This window comes from Pteropus alecto, unplaced genomic scaffold (assembly GCF_000325575.1).
Source record: "Pteropus alecto unplaced genomic scaffold, ASM32557v1 scaffold76, whole genome shotgun sequence".
Taxonomy (NCBI): domain Eukaryota; kingdom Metazoa; phylum Chordata; class Mammalia; order Chiroptera; family Pteropodidae; genus Pteropus; species Pteropus alecto.
This window is the reverse complement of record NW_006443138.1, coordinates 31,533,123-31,548,676: the sequence shown is the minus strand read 5'-3', so window position 1 is coordinate 31,548,676 and position 15,554 is coordinate 31,533,123. Positions and strand designations below refer to the sequence as shown.

At 41.8% G+C, this 15,554-nt stretch overlaps 1 protein-coding gene across 1 annotated transcript in view; it reads left to right on the top strand.

Moving 5' to 3' along the window:
* MICAL3 (microtubule associated monooxygenase, calponin and LIM domain containing 3) overlaps positions 1-15,554 on the top strand; it is a 188,923-nt gene that overhangs the window by 109,189 nt on the left and 64,180 nt on the right. The window contains exons 18-19 of the mRNA XM_025041083.1: positions 3,777-3,865; positions 4,684-4,771. Coding sequence (XP_024896851.1) covers positions 3,777-3,865; positions 4,684-4,771 — 177 coding nt within the window. The remainder of the gene's footprint in view (positions 1-3,776; positions 3,866-4,683; positions 4,772-15,554) is intronic.

The window sequence follows — 15,554 nt, the reverse complement described above, 5'->3', positions numbered from 1 at the left end:
GGATGAATGGAAAGGAAAACAAGACCCCTACATGTTGCCTATAAGAGACTCACTTCAGATTAAAAGACACACACTAAAAGGAAGGGGATGGAAAAAGATATTGCTTTGATGGACCTAGAAGTCAGAGAAAGGTAAACACTATATGATTTCACTTATATGTGGAATCTAAGGAATATAAAGAACAAACTATCAAAACAGACTCACAAATATAATGGACAGTTTGGTAATGGACAGAGAGGAGGGAGTTTTGGGGACCTGGGAGAATGGGGTGAAGGGTTAAAGAAGTACAAATTAGTAGCTGATGGATGGACATGAGGATGGGGAGTGCAGCATAAGGAATGCAATTTGAATGAATACGTTGGCTAGGCGGAGGGTCAGGGGTGAGAGGAAGCAATTGAGGGGGACCATTTTATAAACTATATAGATGTCTAACCAATGTACTTTATACTTGAAACTAATTAAAAATTTTAAAAATTAAAAAAATTAAAAAGATGCAGAACAGATAAGAAGGTAGTATATGATCCAAGCACTAATATATTTTATTTTTCCCCGATTATATTTTATCTTGGCCAGAATTAAAATTGAAATAGTTTATTATAGATTGTAAAAGGAGATTGTATCCAAGATCAAAAAAATAACCCACGACTCAACTTCCCTTGTAGAAAAATAAGCACCATTTATTGAAGAGACTCTCTTTTCCTCATTGAGTATTCTTGGCTCCTTTGTCAAATATTAGTTGATTGTATACATGTGGATTTATTTCTGGGCTTTCTATTCCATTGATTTATGTGTTTGTTTTTATGCCAGTATCATACTGTTTTGATTACTATAGCCAGGAATATGATGGCTCCGGCTTTGTTGTTCTTTCTCAGGATTGCTTTGGCTATTCAGGAATTTTTTGTGGTTCCATGTAAATTTTAGGATTGTTTTTTCATTTTGTAATAGGGATCGAATTGAATCTATAGATGGCTTTGGGTTATATGGACATTTTAATAACATTCATTCTTCCATTCCATGAACTTGGGATATCTTTCCATTTATTTGTGTCTTCTTCAATTTCTTCCTTCAGTGTCTTGTATTTTTCAGTATACGGTTGTTTCACCTTCTTGGTTAGATTTATTCCTAAGTATTTTATTGTTTTTGATACTACTATGAATGGGTTTGTTTTCTTTATTTCTTTTTCACATATTTTGTTAGTGTGTAGAAACACAACTGTTTTATGTATGTTGATTTTATATCCTGCAACTTACTGAATTTGTTGATTAGTTCTAGAAGATTTTTGGTGAAGTCCTTAGAGTTTTCTATATATAAGATCATATCATCTGCAAATAAAGACAGTATTACTTCTTCCTTTTCTATTTGGATGCCTCTTTTTCTTATCTGATTGTTCTGGCTAAGACTTCTAGTACTATGTTGAATAGGAGTGGTGAAAGTGAGCACCCTTTTCTTATTCCTGATCTTAGAGGTAAACCTTTCAACCTTTCATCATTGAATATGATGTTCACTGTGGATTTGTCATATATGGCCTTTATTATGTTGAGGTACATTACTACTTTACCCAATTTGTTGAGCATTTTTATCATGAAAGGATGTTGTACTTTGTTAAATGCTTTTTCTGCATCTAATGAGATGATGATATGATTTTTATCTTTCATTCTATTAATGTAGTGTATCACATTTATTGATTTGCTTATGTCGAATCATCCTTGCATCCCAGGGATAAACCGCAGTTTATTATGGTGAATGATCCTTTTAATGTACTGTTAAATTCTGTTTGCTAATATTTTGTTGAGAATTTTTGCATCTATAGTCATCAGGGATATTGGTCTGTAATGTTCTTTTCTTGTAGTTTTCTTACCTGGCTTTGGTATCAGTATAGTCTTGGTTCAGTAAAATGAGTTTGGAAGTGTACCCTCCTGTTCATTTGTTTTGGAAAAGTGAGAAGGCTCGCTGTTAATTCTTCTTTAAATGTTTGTTAGAATTCACCAGTGAAACCATCTAGTCCTGGGCTTTTCTGCTTGGGGAAGGTTTTGTTTACTGATTCAATCTCCTTGTCACTGTTGGGGCCAATCAGAGTTTGGTGCCCCCCAAACGTCAGGCCAGGAAGGAGAGAGATGATGACAGTGCAGACCTATAGTTAGCATTTTTCCTTGGTTCTTCCTTAAATGACGGCAATGAAGAATCACAGGTCATTGAGATTTAATGGTTTTAATAAAAATATTTTTTAGAAAGACAATACCCCAAGGAGGCACATAGAGAAAGACAGAGTATGTCCCAGTGCTGTAACCAACACAAAGGGGCCAAAATTGCTACAAAAGGACAAAAAGTCCACCAAGAAGGGAGAGAACCCAGAAGGGCAAAAAGGGCCCAGAAATGAGAATATCTGCCTTATATTTGGGCCATGATGGGTGGTTCCAAAGGCATTCCTAGGTGATTGGCAAGTGAGGTCATTTTGATTGACACCTGGCTGCTATATAACTTTGCCTAGTGCTAGTGCACATGTGCTTACCCAGAATTCTACTACCATTGGGGTGTTCTTTGGGCAGTCTCTAGGCCCCTCTTCCTTTGTTCCCCTTGTCACTCACTTCTGACTAGCTACCTAACATCCTTACTCGATATTGGTCTATTCAGATTTTCTATTTCTTTATGACTTAGTCTTGGTGTAGTAGGTTGTATGTTTCTAGAAATTTATTCATTTCTTCTAGGTTATCCAGCTTGTTGGCGTATAACTGTTCATAGTAATTTTTCATGATCCTTTCTGTTTCTATGATATCAGTCGTAATCAGTTGTGTGTCCCCTCCCCTTTACTCTTCTGGGCTTCCCTCCTTTTTGTCCTTTCCTTTTTGGTGGCCTTTTGTTTCTGTGATATCAGTTGTCTCCTGTTTCAACAGTTTCTATAATAGGGTCTATCCTTTAATTTCTAAAGCATTGACTTTTTAAGTGGGAGTAATGATGAGTCAGAAAAAAAATGACCTTTGTGACTGGATCCCAATATCAGTGTCATAGGAAAAGCCAAGATCAGTGTTTTACAAACTTTTTACCATACCTGCAGTAGGAAATACATATCATATTAGGACCCAGTATGGGACACATATAGACAGAGGTTGTAAGAAACAAACTCCACTTATGTACTGTGTACTCTAATGCTTTTTATTCTATTTTATTCTCTTTCATTCTATTCATAGTCCATTGCAGGATTTTTTGGTTTTGTTTTGTGTTGTATCTGAATGCTGATCTTGACCCACTAAGGGGTCATGAGCTGCAGTTTGACCAGCACTAGCTTGTGGTGGCTACAGGAGAAGGGAGCAGCAGAGGGATTCTGTCAGAGTCAATGTTCAATGCTACCCGACCCTGTAGCCTTCACGCCTCCACTCTGCACTTGTATTCATTCTTGGTTTCCCTAGAAATGCTACTCCCAGCTTTTCATGTGACTATATCTTTGTTCTGCATACACTGCCACTTTGTTTGCTGGCCCTGCCATGTAAGCCCTACATCTTTGCTCTGGGCACTGATTGGGCAATGATGGCTCAATGGCCTTCACATATCCAAAGGAACCCCCTCCCTTTCAGGCAAAGGGGAGAGGAAGGCTGTTCAAAGTGTATAGGGAGGGTGTGGCCTCCCTGGATGAGAAGCCTGGGCCTGGGAAAGGCCTGAGTGGTAGTGATGGTTCCCTGAGGCCAGAGGAGATGGAGAAAAGTGTATGAAGACCAGGGAGTCAAGTTCAAAATTACAGAGTTTCGCTCACTCCCTTTTCCCCTGCCTCTTGCTACCTGCAGGTAAATTCTACTGCAAACCACACTACTGTTACCGACTCTCTGGCTCCACACAGAGGAAGAGACCAGCAGTGACTCCTCTGTCTGGAAAGGTAATGGTGACCCATCTCTAAATAGGGGAGAAGCAGCAGGCACCATTTCAGTGTTGTGACAGGTCTGGATGTGGCCGGCAGGGCCTGCTGATTGGCCACCGAATTTCCTCTCTTGTGGGTGGGAAGGGCCTGAGAGATGGTCGCAGTTGATGGGGAGAGAACCAACTTCTCAAGCATAATCTAATGCTGCATTTCACTAAGGTATTTTCCATCCACCACCTGAGTTGGATTTGAGAGACTGTCAGACTCTCCCTTTTGCTCACTCTGTGTAAAGGAAGACTTCTGCCTTTGTAAAGAAGCATCTCTCTGAGAAAGGACACCCTGAAAAGGAACTTGGCTGTAAACTTGGCTCTGCCTGACAATTGATTTCACTCTTTATTGTGTGAACTACTTAGATCTAAGAATCTTTTTCTTTCTCTCTCTGTCTCTCTCTCTCTTTTAATGAGAATAACTTGCTCCATCCTTTGCCCTTGTCAAGGCAAAGTGGGAATTCTCTTTACTCTGTGATGTCACCTTAACAGGGCGAGACCTTCCTTGGGAGGTCTCCTGTTGACTACAGAGGGATTCGTAGAAAAAGGTATACTAGAGTCGAGCTAGATTTTAACTTTTGGTGACTTCCACATGAAATATGTTCTGTTTTTGTTGTTGTTGTTGTTGTTGTTTGTTTGTTTGTTTGTTTTAAAAGAAAGACTTACTTGTGAGGAATACATCTCTGGGTTGATTGGTGAAAGCAGCAAGTTAGCCAGGCAGGTATCATTGCCTCCTGAGATTTGAGTGTTTCAGTTAGTCACTCTTCTTTTTCTTGCCAACTTTCCTAGGAGGCCAGAGGACCCCTGCAGGATGGCCCTACTGCAGATGCAAATGGACGGGCCAGCACCATCACCAGCCCTGCTGAGAGAACTCCAGGTAGCCTCACTTCCTTGTTTGGCTGGGTGGCGCGTCACTCGCTCGGCCTGTGTGACAAGGCCAGGGGGATGAGCCAGCACCTCCAAAGCAACATTTCTTCAATTGGGCATCAAGTGGCCCAAAACCCCTTGGACTCCTTTTTCATGTGCCAGCTGCTTGCATTCGGAGTCCCCTTTCTCTATGGCCTGTCGGAGGTGCTGGTACAAATAAGAGGGGAGTTTCACTGGCAGACTGTGAGCCAGTAGGGGCACCTTCTGGTAAGCGTTATCACCCAGGCTTCAGTAATGTCTACTCTGTATCAAAATATTGCTATAGCCTTGGGGCCTGCCCACCTCCATCAAACACATGGGGGTGGATGGTCTAGGCTCTGTCTAGGTAATCAGGAATTCAGAGCATGCTGCTTTTATCACTGACCCAGGTGAGAATTCAGAGTTACAGAGCCTACCTGTAGTTCTAGTTTGGGACTCTTAACAGAGCATGGAATTGTGATAAGGCCCCATGATCTACATTTGCATTTATTTACCTGAACTTGAAATTCTTGCATCTCATTCCCTATTATAGGTGTCTAAGTGAACTGACCCTTCTCTTCTCTTTGACCTATAACCACAAAAGGACATGCCCTGTCCTGATCACTTTGGGATGAAGCCCTAATTTGTCCCATTTTCACTAACCATTTCTTTGTGTCAGGAGGTGAATGACACCATTTCTACCTCTAAAAACACATGTATTCTCATCTTAGCAGGGCAGGGCTTAGGAAGGGTTCATGGACACTAAGCTTGTTGTGAAGAATTATGGATTTATTTTTTCCTTAAAATTGCCTTTCTCTCTGTTCCATGTTAAACTAGCCTGTGAGACAGGTCCACAAATTGCTTAGTAGTCCTGATGCCCTCAGTGCAGCCCACATTGTTCACCACCCAGGGTCGCTGTCTGGTGAAAGAGGAAGTCAACAGGGCCATGTTTCTGTCTATTACACATTTCCTCTCATTCAAAGCAAATATATCTAAAGCAACCATTTACAAACTCATAAAAATTACCATGTAAAAACTAAAGATTATTGGCTTATGCCAGAAACTATGGAGGAGGAGTTGGTGTTAGAATTTCCATCATGGGAAAAGAGAATTATTACCCACTTGGCCTTCAGATGAAAAGTTCCCAGAGTTGCCCTTTCCCCGTGCTTAAGAACTAATATGAATCTCATGGTGTGCATTCTGACAGAGGGAGAACATGCCAGAGGCTGAGTAGTACCCCCGGGGTGCAGTGAAACCCCACCTGGATTAGTCTCCTCTACTGTGTGTACCCTTATAATCTGAGGAAGCTCTTTTTTAAGTGCCCTGCAGGTCGTACCAACATTTTGTTAAATGTTTAAGCCATGAATGACTGGAACCATCTATAGCCTCGAAACCCTTTATAATCTGTCTCTCATGAAGTAATAAAAGCCCTTTGCAGAGCACTGGGGGAACCGCTGCCGGAGAGAACTCAAAGGGATCTAGACAGAGGCTTGGGCTCTGCATTCAGGTGAGAGTACCACCTTATCAAGTTTGGGCTTTTTTCCATACGAGAGGGATTTCCCAAGGAATTTGGCTACTCGGTAAAACAGCTCAAAGAAATGAAATTCTTTTTAGGAATAGAGTACAGAACATTCTTTAAAAAGAATTAAACACAATGAACTTCAGGTTGTTCTTGAGAAACCTGGGCTTGTTCACTTTCCCATCTGGTTGCCATTCTTATCGTCTGATTTGAAAGCATAATGGATTTCGGGTTTTTATGAATTGTAGAGAATTAAGCATTCCATGGAGAAGGAGAAGAACACTCTACAAAGCAGAGAGAGTTGAGAGTTGTCAATGTCCTTAAAGAATTAAAAAAAAAAAAAAGGCCCTGAAGATGTATCTGTCCCCATGGTTCTTGATTCTGAAGATGACTCACCTGTGATCACACAAGGGGTACAAGATGTGGCATCCCAAATGTGTCACACACCACTCGAACCCCTAGGTGAACGGGACAGGCACTGTCCCCCAGTTTAAGTAACCTTCTAGGCAGCAGGAAGGCCAGGGCTTAGGGCCAATGAGATTCAGTCTGTATCCACCTCTGGTCACTTAAACTTTTGGAAATGACAGCTGTGAGCCTGAACACGCTCCTAAGTACCAGCACTTTTCCTGTGAAGTATCTAATTTTTGCTAGCCTCTGTAGAAAAGGAACAGAATTATGGGTGGTATTTTATCGTTGGCATGAAATAGCTTTTTCTCCTTCTATAGGGATTTCCTTCTTTAAATCCCAAACTAAAGCTTTGATTGATTAACTAGAATTTCCTTTTGAAAGCTTCAGAAAAACTCAGGTGTTTGACAGCGCTCTTGAATGTGTGTCGTAGATAATAGTCATTAACCCAGATCCATGGTACGTCTTCTCTGCTGCACTCTAGACAAAAAAAAAAGTTGTAAATGATGAACTTGATTCTGCTATGTATAAATAAACCATCCCTCAGGAGGCAGAGCTGGTAAAGCTATGACTGTAGCTGGCACTTCACTTTGCTGTGCTTTTGCTCTGCACCTCCTCTTTATTCTGTGGCATTTCCCTCTTCTTCTTTCTGTTCTTTCCCCCATATGCCAAAATTAGTGCTATTGCCAAAAAAAAATCAAACACAACCCACAAGTTAAAAAGACTCTAGGCCTGCTCTATAGTGTTGTCTGGTTGTCTGGTAACCTAATCTGTAACTGCTGCCTAATTCAGTGTTTGGAGGACATTGTTTACAGCATTTTTGTTTGAATGTGCTTTTAATATACAAACTCTCTTTTCTCTTCTCAAAATCTGTAAATACTTTGTTTCTAAGCTTCTTATATTTACTGCTACAGATTAGTGGACCTGGGACGGATTTTCTTACCTGGGCCTCATAGTTCCACCCTGACTTCAGGAAAAGTTTGGACAACAACAGGCAGAGAAAGAAAAACCCCAAATGGGATCTTATCCTCTTGGATATAAGACCCTGAATTGCAGGTTTTGGAGATCCCTTTTTTTGTCTCCGTTACATAAAGACAATGGGGTATCGTAACAAAAACAGAAGAGCTTTTCTTCTAGTATAGGCAACAGAGATGGGATGGGAGAAACTTTTGTGTTCCATCTTGTCTTATGGAAAAGGTGATCTTAATTTAAAAAGCTACCTAGCAGAGTAATACATGGCAGATGCCTGCTCCCTGTCCCCAGACACCCTTTGCGTGATCACCATTAGCTTCCATAGTTTGGATGCTGAATGGGCATTAGTAAATGAAGGTATTTCACACACCAGCTGGAATGGCTACCCTGTACAAGGGATTCCAGTGTATCCTGGGGTTCTTATCTGGCAGGAGGAAGTTAGGAAATCTCACTGCTTCCCATATAAATCCCTTAGAGGCATTTCTGGAAAACCTATTAGTAGAGCAGAGATTTTGCAATCCAGCTTAACTTCCCAGTCTTACCCCAAGAGTCATTATGGATGATGATATGTGGATATTTATATAAACATATCTATTTATATAGGTTTAATTTCATACATATGAGTAGATATTTACATATCGTGACTAAATAATAATAACAATAATAATGAAGCTGTTTCTAAAGCTTCTTGTTCCTTAGTTCTAAAAACCAAGGCATTGTACATTTGAGAGGCACGCCACTGGCCTGGTTCAGTGCTCTGGTCAGGACTGGGAGGGGACAGAGCAGCCACCATACCTGTGGAGGTAGAGACTTGAGGGGTGGGTAGCTCAGAAAATGGGCAGTATACACTCCAATTTCAGAAAGTTGATTGAAGAGCAAACTAGGAAAGCAGGGGTTCTGTTGCTCGTGGAATACCACAGAGAACCAAACACCCCACTTTGCCTCCGTCTTACTTTCAGGCTCGTATTCTGGTTCCACTGGGCTAGTTATTGCAACTTGCTGCTGTCTCTTGGTTTTCAGTGTATCTCTGTAGGACAGTGGAACCTCCTAAAAGGGGCCCCAGTGTGGCCTTGAAAGCCTGTCGGGTGAATTAGGGGTTACCTTTTTTCCTGGGCATTCAGCTGGGAGTTAGAGGGAAGGGTGGGGGCAGGAGCCAGGCGGCAAGCCTGGTTCCCACAGCAGTGATACAAAGAAGCTGGAACAGGGAAGACAAGCTGTGCCCAGGAATGCATCCTCTGTCCACCTCTGGCCTTCCCTGAGGCCTTTATTTTGCCCTTGTTTTTAACCTGTGCTGTTGTGAGTTTTGGGCGTGTTTCTTTGTGAGTTTCTTTTTATTTAATTGTGTAACTTTGTTTTTGTGGTTACTGTGAAACTAAGGTGTTGTGCTTTTAATTTTTTTTAAACAAATGTTACCATTTTTATTTAAGAGAATAAATTCCAAACAACCTTCAGGTTTCTGAGTTTTTCTTTTCCTTCCCTTTTTCCTGACTGGGGGGTGGGAAAAGGGGGTAGCTCAGGCTGGTCTCGGAGTGGGTTTAAAACCACTGTGGGTTGAGGTTGGACAGGGAGAAAGAAGAGGTATTAAAATGGGGAGCAGGGTGTTTATACCTGAAATATAGATTCCCATAAATGGCAAGGCCCCTGTTCAGGAGGTGGAAGACGTTTTGCTTTGTAGCAACTGTGGGTAGAAAAGAGCAAGAAAGATGTCACCTGTGTCCCACATTTGCTCAGCCAGTGTGAGAAGCCTGAGGGCTTGAACAGATGGAGGGGTTGAAGTCCCACACTAAGCAATGCCTGCCATGGGGACACATAGCTGGGGGGCCTTCCTCCTCTGTCTCTGACATTAGAGGGTTACCTTGGGGAGTGGGAGCAGTTCTGTTTCTCTCCTCTGCCTTGAGGCTTTTGCCTAAGGTACAGTAACCTTGCTTCTGGTGACACTGAAGGTTCTTGCTCTGTGTTCCCTGATTGACGTCTCTCCTGTGCCTCCTGGGCCTCCTGGGCCTCCTGGGCCGTCTTTGCTGTGACCTGGATGCTGAGCTAGGATATCCAGTTCTGCTTGGACACTGAAGTCTAGAGGGATGAGCCTATGCCCTTGCAGCTGTGGCCTCCTGTGCTGGGTCAGCATGCCAGCCATAGGGGCACAGCCAAGCTTTGATGCTGAATTGAGCCGAAAGAGGGCACCTTGGTGGGGGAGCACTCAGTGCCAAGTGTGTTCCTCCTGGGCTCTAGGAACTTGGGTGTCTGTTGCTAAAAAATCCTTCCTGGCCCTCCCAGGACTTGAGGAATACTTGGTTTCCCCACAGAATAATATGGCAACAGAGTGCTGGGTTCTCTTGGCATTCTGGATAACCAGATGCCCCTGTCAGAGGGCCCGCACCCCTACGTAGCTCACAGCTCTGCCTGAACACTATCATGCGTTTCATTTTGGTCCTTAGGGCACTGCTGGTTCAGAGTCTCTCCCTATAGAGAGTTCGTGTGACCTCTCTTGGCCTACTCATTCTCACCCACGCCCCAAGTCTGTAATCTGTTGCTCCCCACTCTCTGAAGTCACTCAATATCCAGGTGCCTGCAAAAGGCTAGGAGAAAAAGAATTGGGATATGAGGGATGCAGTAAGTGACAATAAGTTGACTAAGAATCAACGATAAGGAAGGGTAGATGTATGTAACTTTCTAATTTAAACCTTTGCTGCCGTTGCCCTCCCATGTCCCAGCAATAAAGGAGAGGAGAGCCTTTGTTGTTTAGAACAGTGTGCTGAAGCATCTAAAGGAGTATGGTGGCAAAGATACCAAAGACTCTGGAGGATTCCCTTTGGGTCTCAGTTTCTTTCTGAAACTTTTTGAAATCCATTCTCTTTTTTTCTCATAAATTCCTGAGTGATTGCCCTAATTTAGATACTCCCTAGGAGGGATCCTATGGTGCATACAAGACATGGAAACAGTACCAACAATGCAAATGGGCCACTCTATTTTTATACTGAAAAATAGGGCAGGATGGTGCTATATAGGACACGGATCCCACAAGTGTCCTCCTGAGGTATGAATAGAAGAAAAATACACTTTCAAAAGAGCCCATGTGCAACTCTTAAATATAACAGCCAGGCAGGGGATTTCAGGAAGAATCCTTCCTCTCCGAATTCCGGTCCCTCTTACAAAGCTCTAAAACTTCATCAAGACTCCAAAACCAGTCCTTACCTTGCAACTCAGATCCAGCCAGGCACCCTGCAAGTGCCAACGAGTAGATTAGTCATAAGGAAACAAGGGGAAAGAAAGTCAAATTGGCATTCCCTGCCTAGATTAGGCCATGGGCTGCTGTGTCCTCTCTCATTAGTGCCCATAATTTTCAACTGTGTGTGTTAGCTGCTGACACCCCTTTTCTCACAATTGCTCCTTGTCTCTTCCCCACTGATATTCTGGAGGGGATAGGCTTTTGTGCATAAACGCCTTCCACATACCTGAGAAGAGAGGCGGGGCTCCAGGTATATGTGCCTCTCTTTTAATTACTTCCGGGTTTTGCCAGACATGTGAACATCATCTCCCTTTTACTTCCTGCGGGTGAACTTCTACGTAGCTTTGCATACTTTATGAACATTTTCTGAATATTTCCGAGGCACTTTAATGGGCCTCCAAGAAAGACAATGAGCAAGAGATTGAGTCACCGCCAACACCCAAACCTTGGCCCAGGCTAACTGCACCCTTGCTTTAGATGTTATCGTTGTCCTCCCAACATTGAGACAGGTATAGTTAGAGCACTCACAAAACGTGAAAAAGGCTCACCCCTCTCAGAGGCCTCTCCTTGTGTAAAGGAGAAGTTTTGGAACACATTTCAGTAGAAGGGAGTATGGGGCCCCCGTTCTGTCTCACTACAGAACAAACTCTCTTGGGGCCATGCTAGGATAGTCACTAGAAAAATCCTTACAACTAAGTTAGAATTTCTATTGGCCTCTTATGTTCTCTTTACCTCTATTTTTTCTGTACTTACCCAGCTCGTTGTGATTATCCATTAATCGCATGAAACTGTCCCGGGTGTGCCTATTAACTGGTTGAGTTCTTTATTCTGTACTTCTGTGAAATATCAAGATTACTTCCACTTTATCACTATTATTTCATAGTGTAGCCTGATTTCTTTTAGATCCTTGCCTGAAACTGTAGGTCTTCAGTAATTGTTTTATATTAAGTAGCCCCTGTCACCAGAAGAACTCAGGCCCTTCTACCCAGGACGATCTGCTTCTCTGAGATTCCAAAGCTACTTTTCATGCACCCTGCCATTCCAGTGTTACAAGGCCCACCAAAGCCAACCCCCCAAGAAAGGTGAACCCAGCTAAAAAAGGTAAGGGCCCCCAATTACTAAGGACCTGTGCTACCAGGCAACGACCTAAGGGTAGCAGGAGAACTCAGGGTCTCAGTGGGTTTTGGTTTTCCTCAAAAAAACATGACAAAATCAGGGCTGTTTTACAGGCAAAGGCCTAAATGTTTTCATTCATTTTTCGTGTTCTTTCAAGGTTAATAAAGCCGGGAATACTATGGAAGCGAATTCCAGAAAGAGTAATCCTCTTGGCATTTGGTAGCTACTCAAAACTCCAACCTAAAAATGTGATGAGGTCAACTCTAACAGGGACTTTAGGAAAAGAGTTTATCTCTAAGAAGCTAACCCATTGTAGGTTTCTTGGACTGGGCTCAGCCTGGTGACCAAGGAATAGCTGATATCGACTGTAATAGAATGATAACAGCTTATTGATTCTCGTTTCCTTGTTTTCTAGAACTAAGTCAGGATTAGAAAGATCATGTTGGAGAGAGACCAGCCATAAAATTTCCCCCCACCACCACCATTTTGCTAACCTGAATTACTCCAAACCTGCCTGCCTTTTAGCTGGTTTCACCTTTCTTGGCGACTTGGTATTGGGAGGCTCAGTAACACTGGGACACATGATACAGGGAAAGTGGCTCCAGGGCAGTTCAAACCTCAGAGAAGCAGGCTGCACCGGGCACCTGGGAAATGGGGAAGACGGGGAATAACAGGCTGCTGTAGGTAAGAACCAAAGTCTTACTGGCTTTGCTCTGTTGTGGAAAGCTGGCAACCACCTTCCATGCTGCTGAAATACCATGACAAGGGGCTGTCGATATTTAAAACCAAGAGAGCCCCCTTCTCTATGGAAGTCTTTTCTTCAAATAAAAATAGGGAATAAACCTTGAAGTATGCTAACTCTTATCCCCCCCGCCCCCATGTGATTAGCACTACTTTACACAGTAGCCCTTGTCAAACTAACTCATAGAAAACAGCAGAGGAGAACACATAGAATAAGAGCTGGCACATAGCGCTCACTCTGCCAGGCACTGTCTGGGTTCTCTGTGTATATTGCTCATTAATCCTCACAGTAGCCTATGAGGAGTTATTATTTTGCAGATGGAAAAACAGGCACACAGAAGTCAAGCAAATTTGATCAAGGCCACGCACTAATCAGTGCAGTTGGTATACACTCTATACAGAAGACACAAGAGCCTCATGTACTTGCTGTGCTATATAGCTTCCATTCTCTGCAACCTCAACTTGTCAGCACTTGGTAAAGAGGAAGAGTGCTATATGTTTAGCTCCACAAATAAGATTTTTATTAAATATGCATGCATGCCCTGTATGCATTTTTATTCCTAGGAATTACATGCCCCCCAATTTCTTAGCAGTGATCTCAGAGCTAGGAACGTTCCTTTGGAAAGAGAGCAATAGATTAAAGAGGTTTCATCACTGATATGTGAAGGGGGGAAATCATCAAAAAGCACTGAGGAAGAGAATAATAACCACTGAATTGACTATAAATAATATAAAATGGACTCTCCATTTTCTCCTTGGCTTTTTTTTTTTTTTTTTAAGTGGATCAGGGGGTTTCAAAGATCCTCAGAGAAGCTGAGACTCTGAAGGGGGGAAATCATCAAAAAGCACTGAGGAAGAGAATAATAACCACTGAATTGACTATAAATAATATAAAATGGACTCTCCATTTTCTCCTTGGCTTTTTTTTTTTTTTTTAAGTGGATCAGGTGGTTTCAAAGATCCTCAGAGAAATGCTGAGACTCTAGTCTAACCAGGTCATCACTACCACTCTGGGGCTGAAGAAAAACCTGCATACTCACCACAATTTAGCTCTTTTTTTAAGTTGAGGTAATATTGACATCTAATATCAGTATTGATATATAACATTATATAACATATATTTCAAGTGTACAACACTGTCATTCAACATCTGTATACACTAAAAAGTGATCATCACCAAGTCTAGTTTCCATCCATCATTATACATTTTACCTGCTTTACCCATTTGGTTTCCAAACTCCCTTTCCTTCTGATAACCACCAATCTGTTCTCTGTATCTGTTTTTGTTTGCTTTTATTTGTTTTGTTTTGTTTAGATTTTACATCTGAGGGAAGTCATATAGTTTATGTCTTTTTCCATCTGACTTATTTTCATTTAGAATACCCTCAAGATCCATTCATATTGTTGCAGATGGCAAGGTTGTATTCTTTTTTTATAGCTGAGTGGTAATTTATTATTACATCTTTTTTATTCATCTACTGATAGACACTTAGGTTGTTTCCATGTCTCAGCTATTTTGAATAATGCTGCAGTGAATCAACTCTCTTTTTGATCGTCACAAATAAAATCAAGCCTAAAATTGTGTTATTAAGAATAAGACTAAAACAGTTCCTTCCTGTGTTCCTCCAAATGGAAACTATACCATGCAAGTAGCCTGGAGGAGACGGGGATTATTACATACAAGGGAGATGTTTATTGTTGTTCTCTGGCACCCAGTGTAAGTACCTCTAACTTATAAATCTGTTCGCCTACTCTCTTTCTGTACTGTCTCATTTTATTATTCTTTTATAAAAGACCCTAGAGGTGATTGGGCTGACATTTTCATTCTCTTGCTGCTTTTACAGCTACGATTCACAGACCTTGTAAGAAATTACCTGCCTTGCCCCTGAGTGGAGTGTGGGTATAACGAAAGAGAGACACTTGTTTGCCTCTTTGTACTGACAGTTTGAGCAGAATTATCTGTGGTAGGAGAGATAAACAGGAAAATTCTTATCTATCCAAGTTGGAACCACTTTGGAATGAACCGACACATAAAATGATTGACTTTTAAATTTTGGGGCTAAATGTACATATCATTGTGGATGAGCAGTTTTGGTTTTGCCTTGTTGGATAAAATTTGGTATAGGCACAGAAATGCTTTCAGGAAGTTTGAGCATGTGCAAACACGGTTTTGGAAAGGCATGCCCTGACAAGGAGCCTTAGAGATAGATGGGATGTTTTTAGAAATTGGAAAAAAAGAAGGGTTGAGAACACAGAAAGAAGATGTACTTTTCCACGTTGTGTCTTCAACTCTCTGGGTTTTCTCTCTGGGTTTAGTGAGAGGACCAACTATAATAATATCACAGGGCTATTCCATCTACCAGCAGGCTTCTAGCACCCAGCTAGGGAAGGATAAGTGAAAGGAAAACAGTTCATTAAACTTATTTGTGGTCTCCTTTAATTTCTACTTCGGTTTAATAGTAGGGTTCACACACAAGACAAACATGGGGGTATGTGCAGGCTGCCTTTAAGTTGCATTGCAGAGAATGAGCAAAGTCATCGTCTAAGTGGATTTGTGCCATAAGATGATGAAATATTTCGATGTCACGTGCCGTGACTTATGGTACATCTGTTTAGTGTGTAGCACTGAAACTAGTTCATCACTCAGCATCTGAACATCTTCTTTGGATTTTTTTCTTTGAATAAGCCAACAGCTCTCTGTTCGGCATGGCAATTCTCAGTTTATCTTTCATATATTGCATTTCTATTTGGTCAGGATGTCTTGCCTTAGCAATGAAGGTGAAAATTTATGAGCTC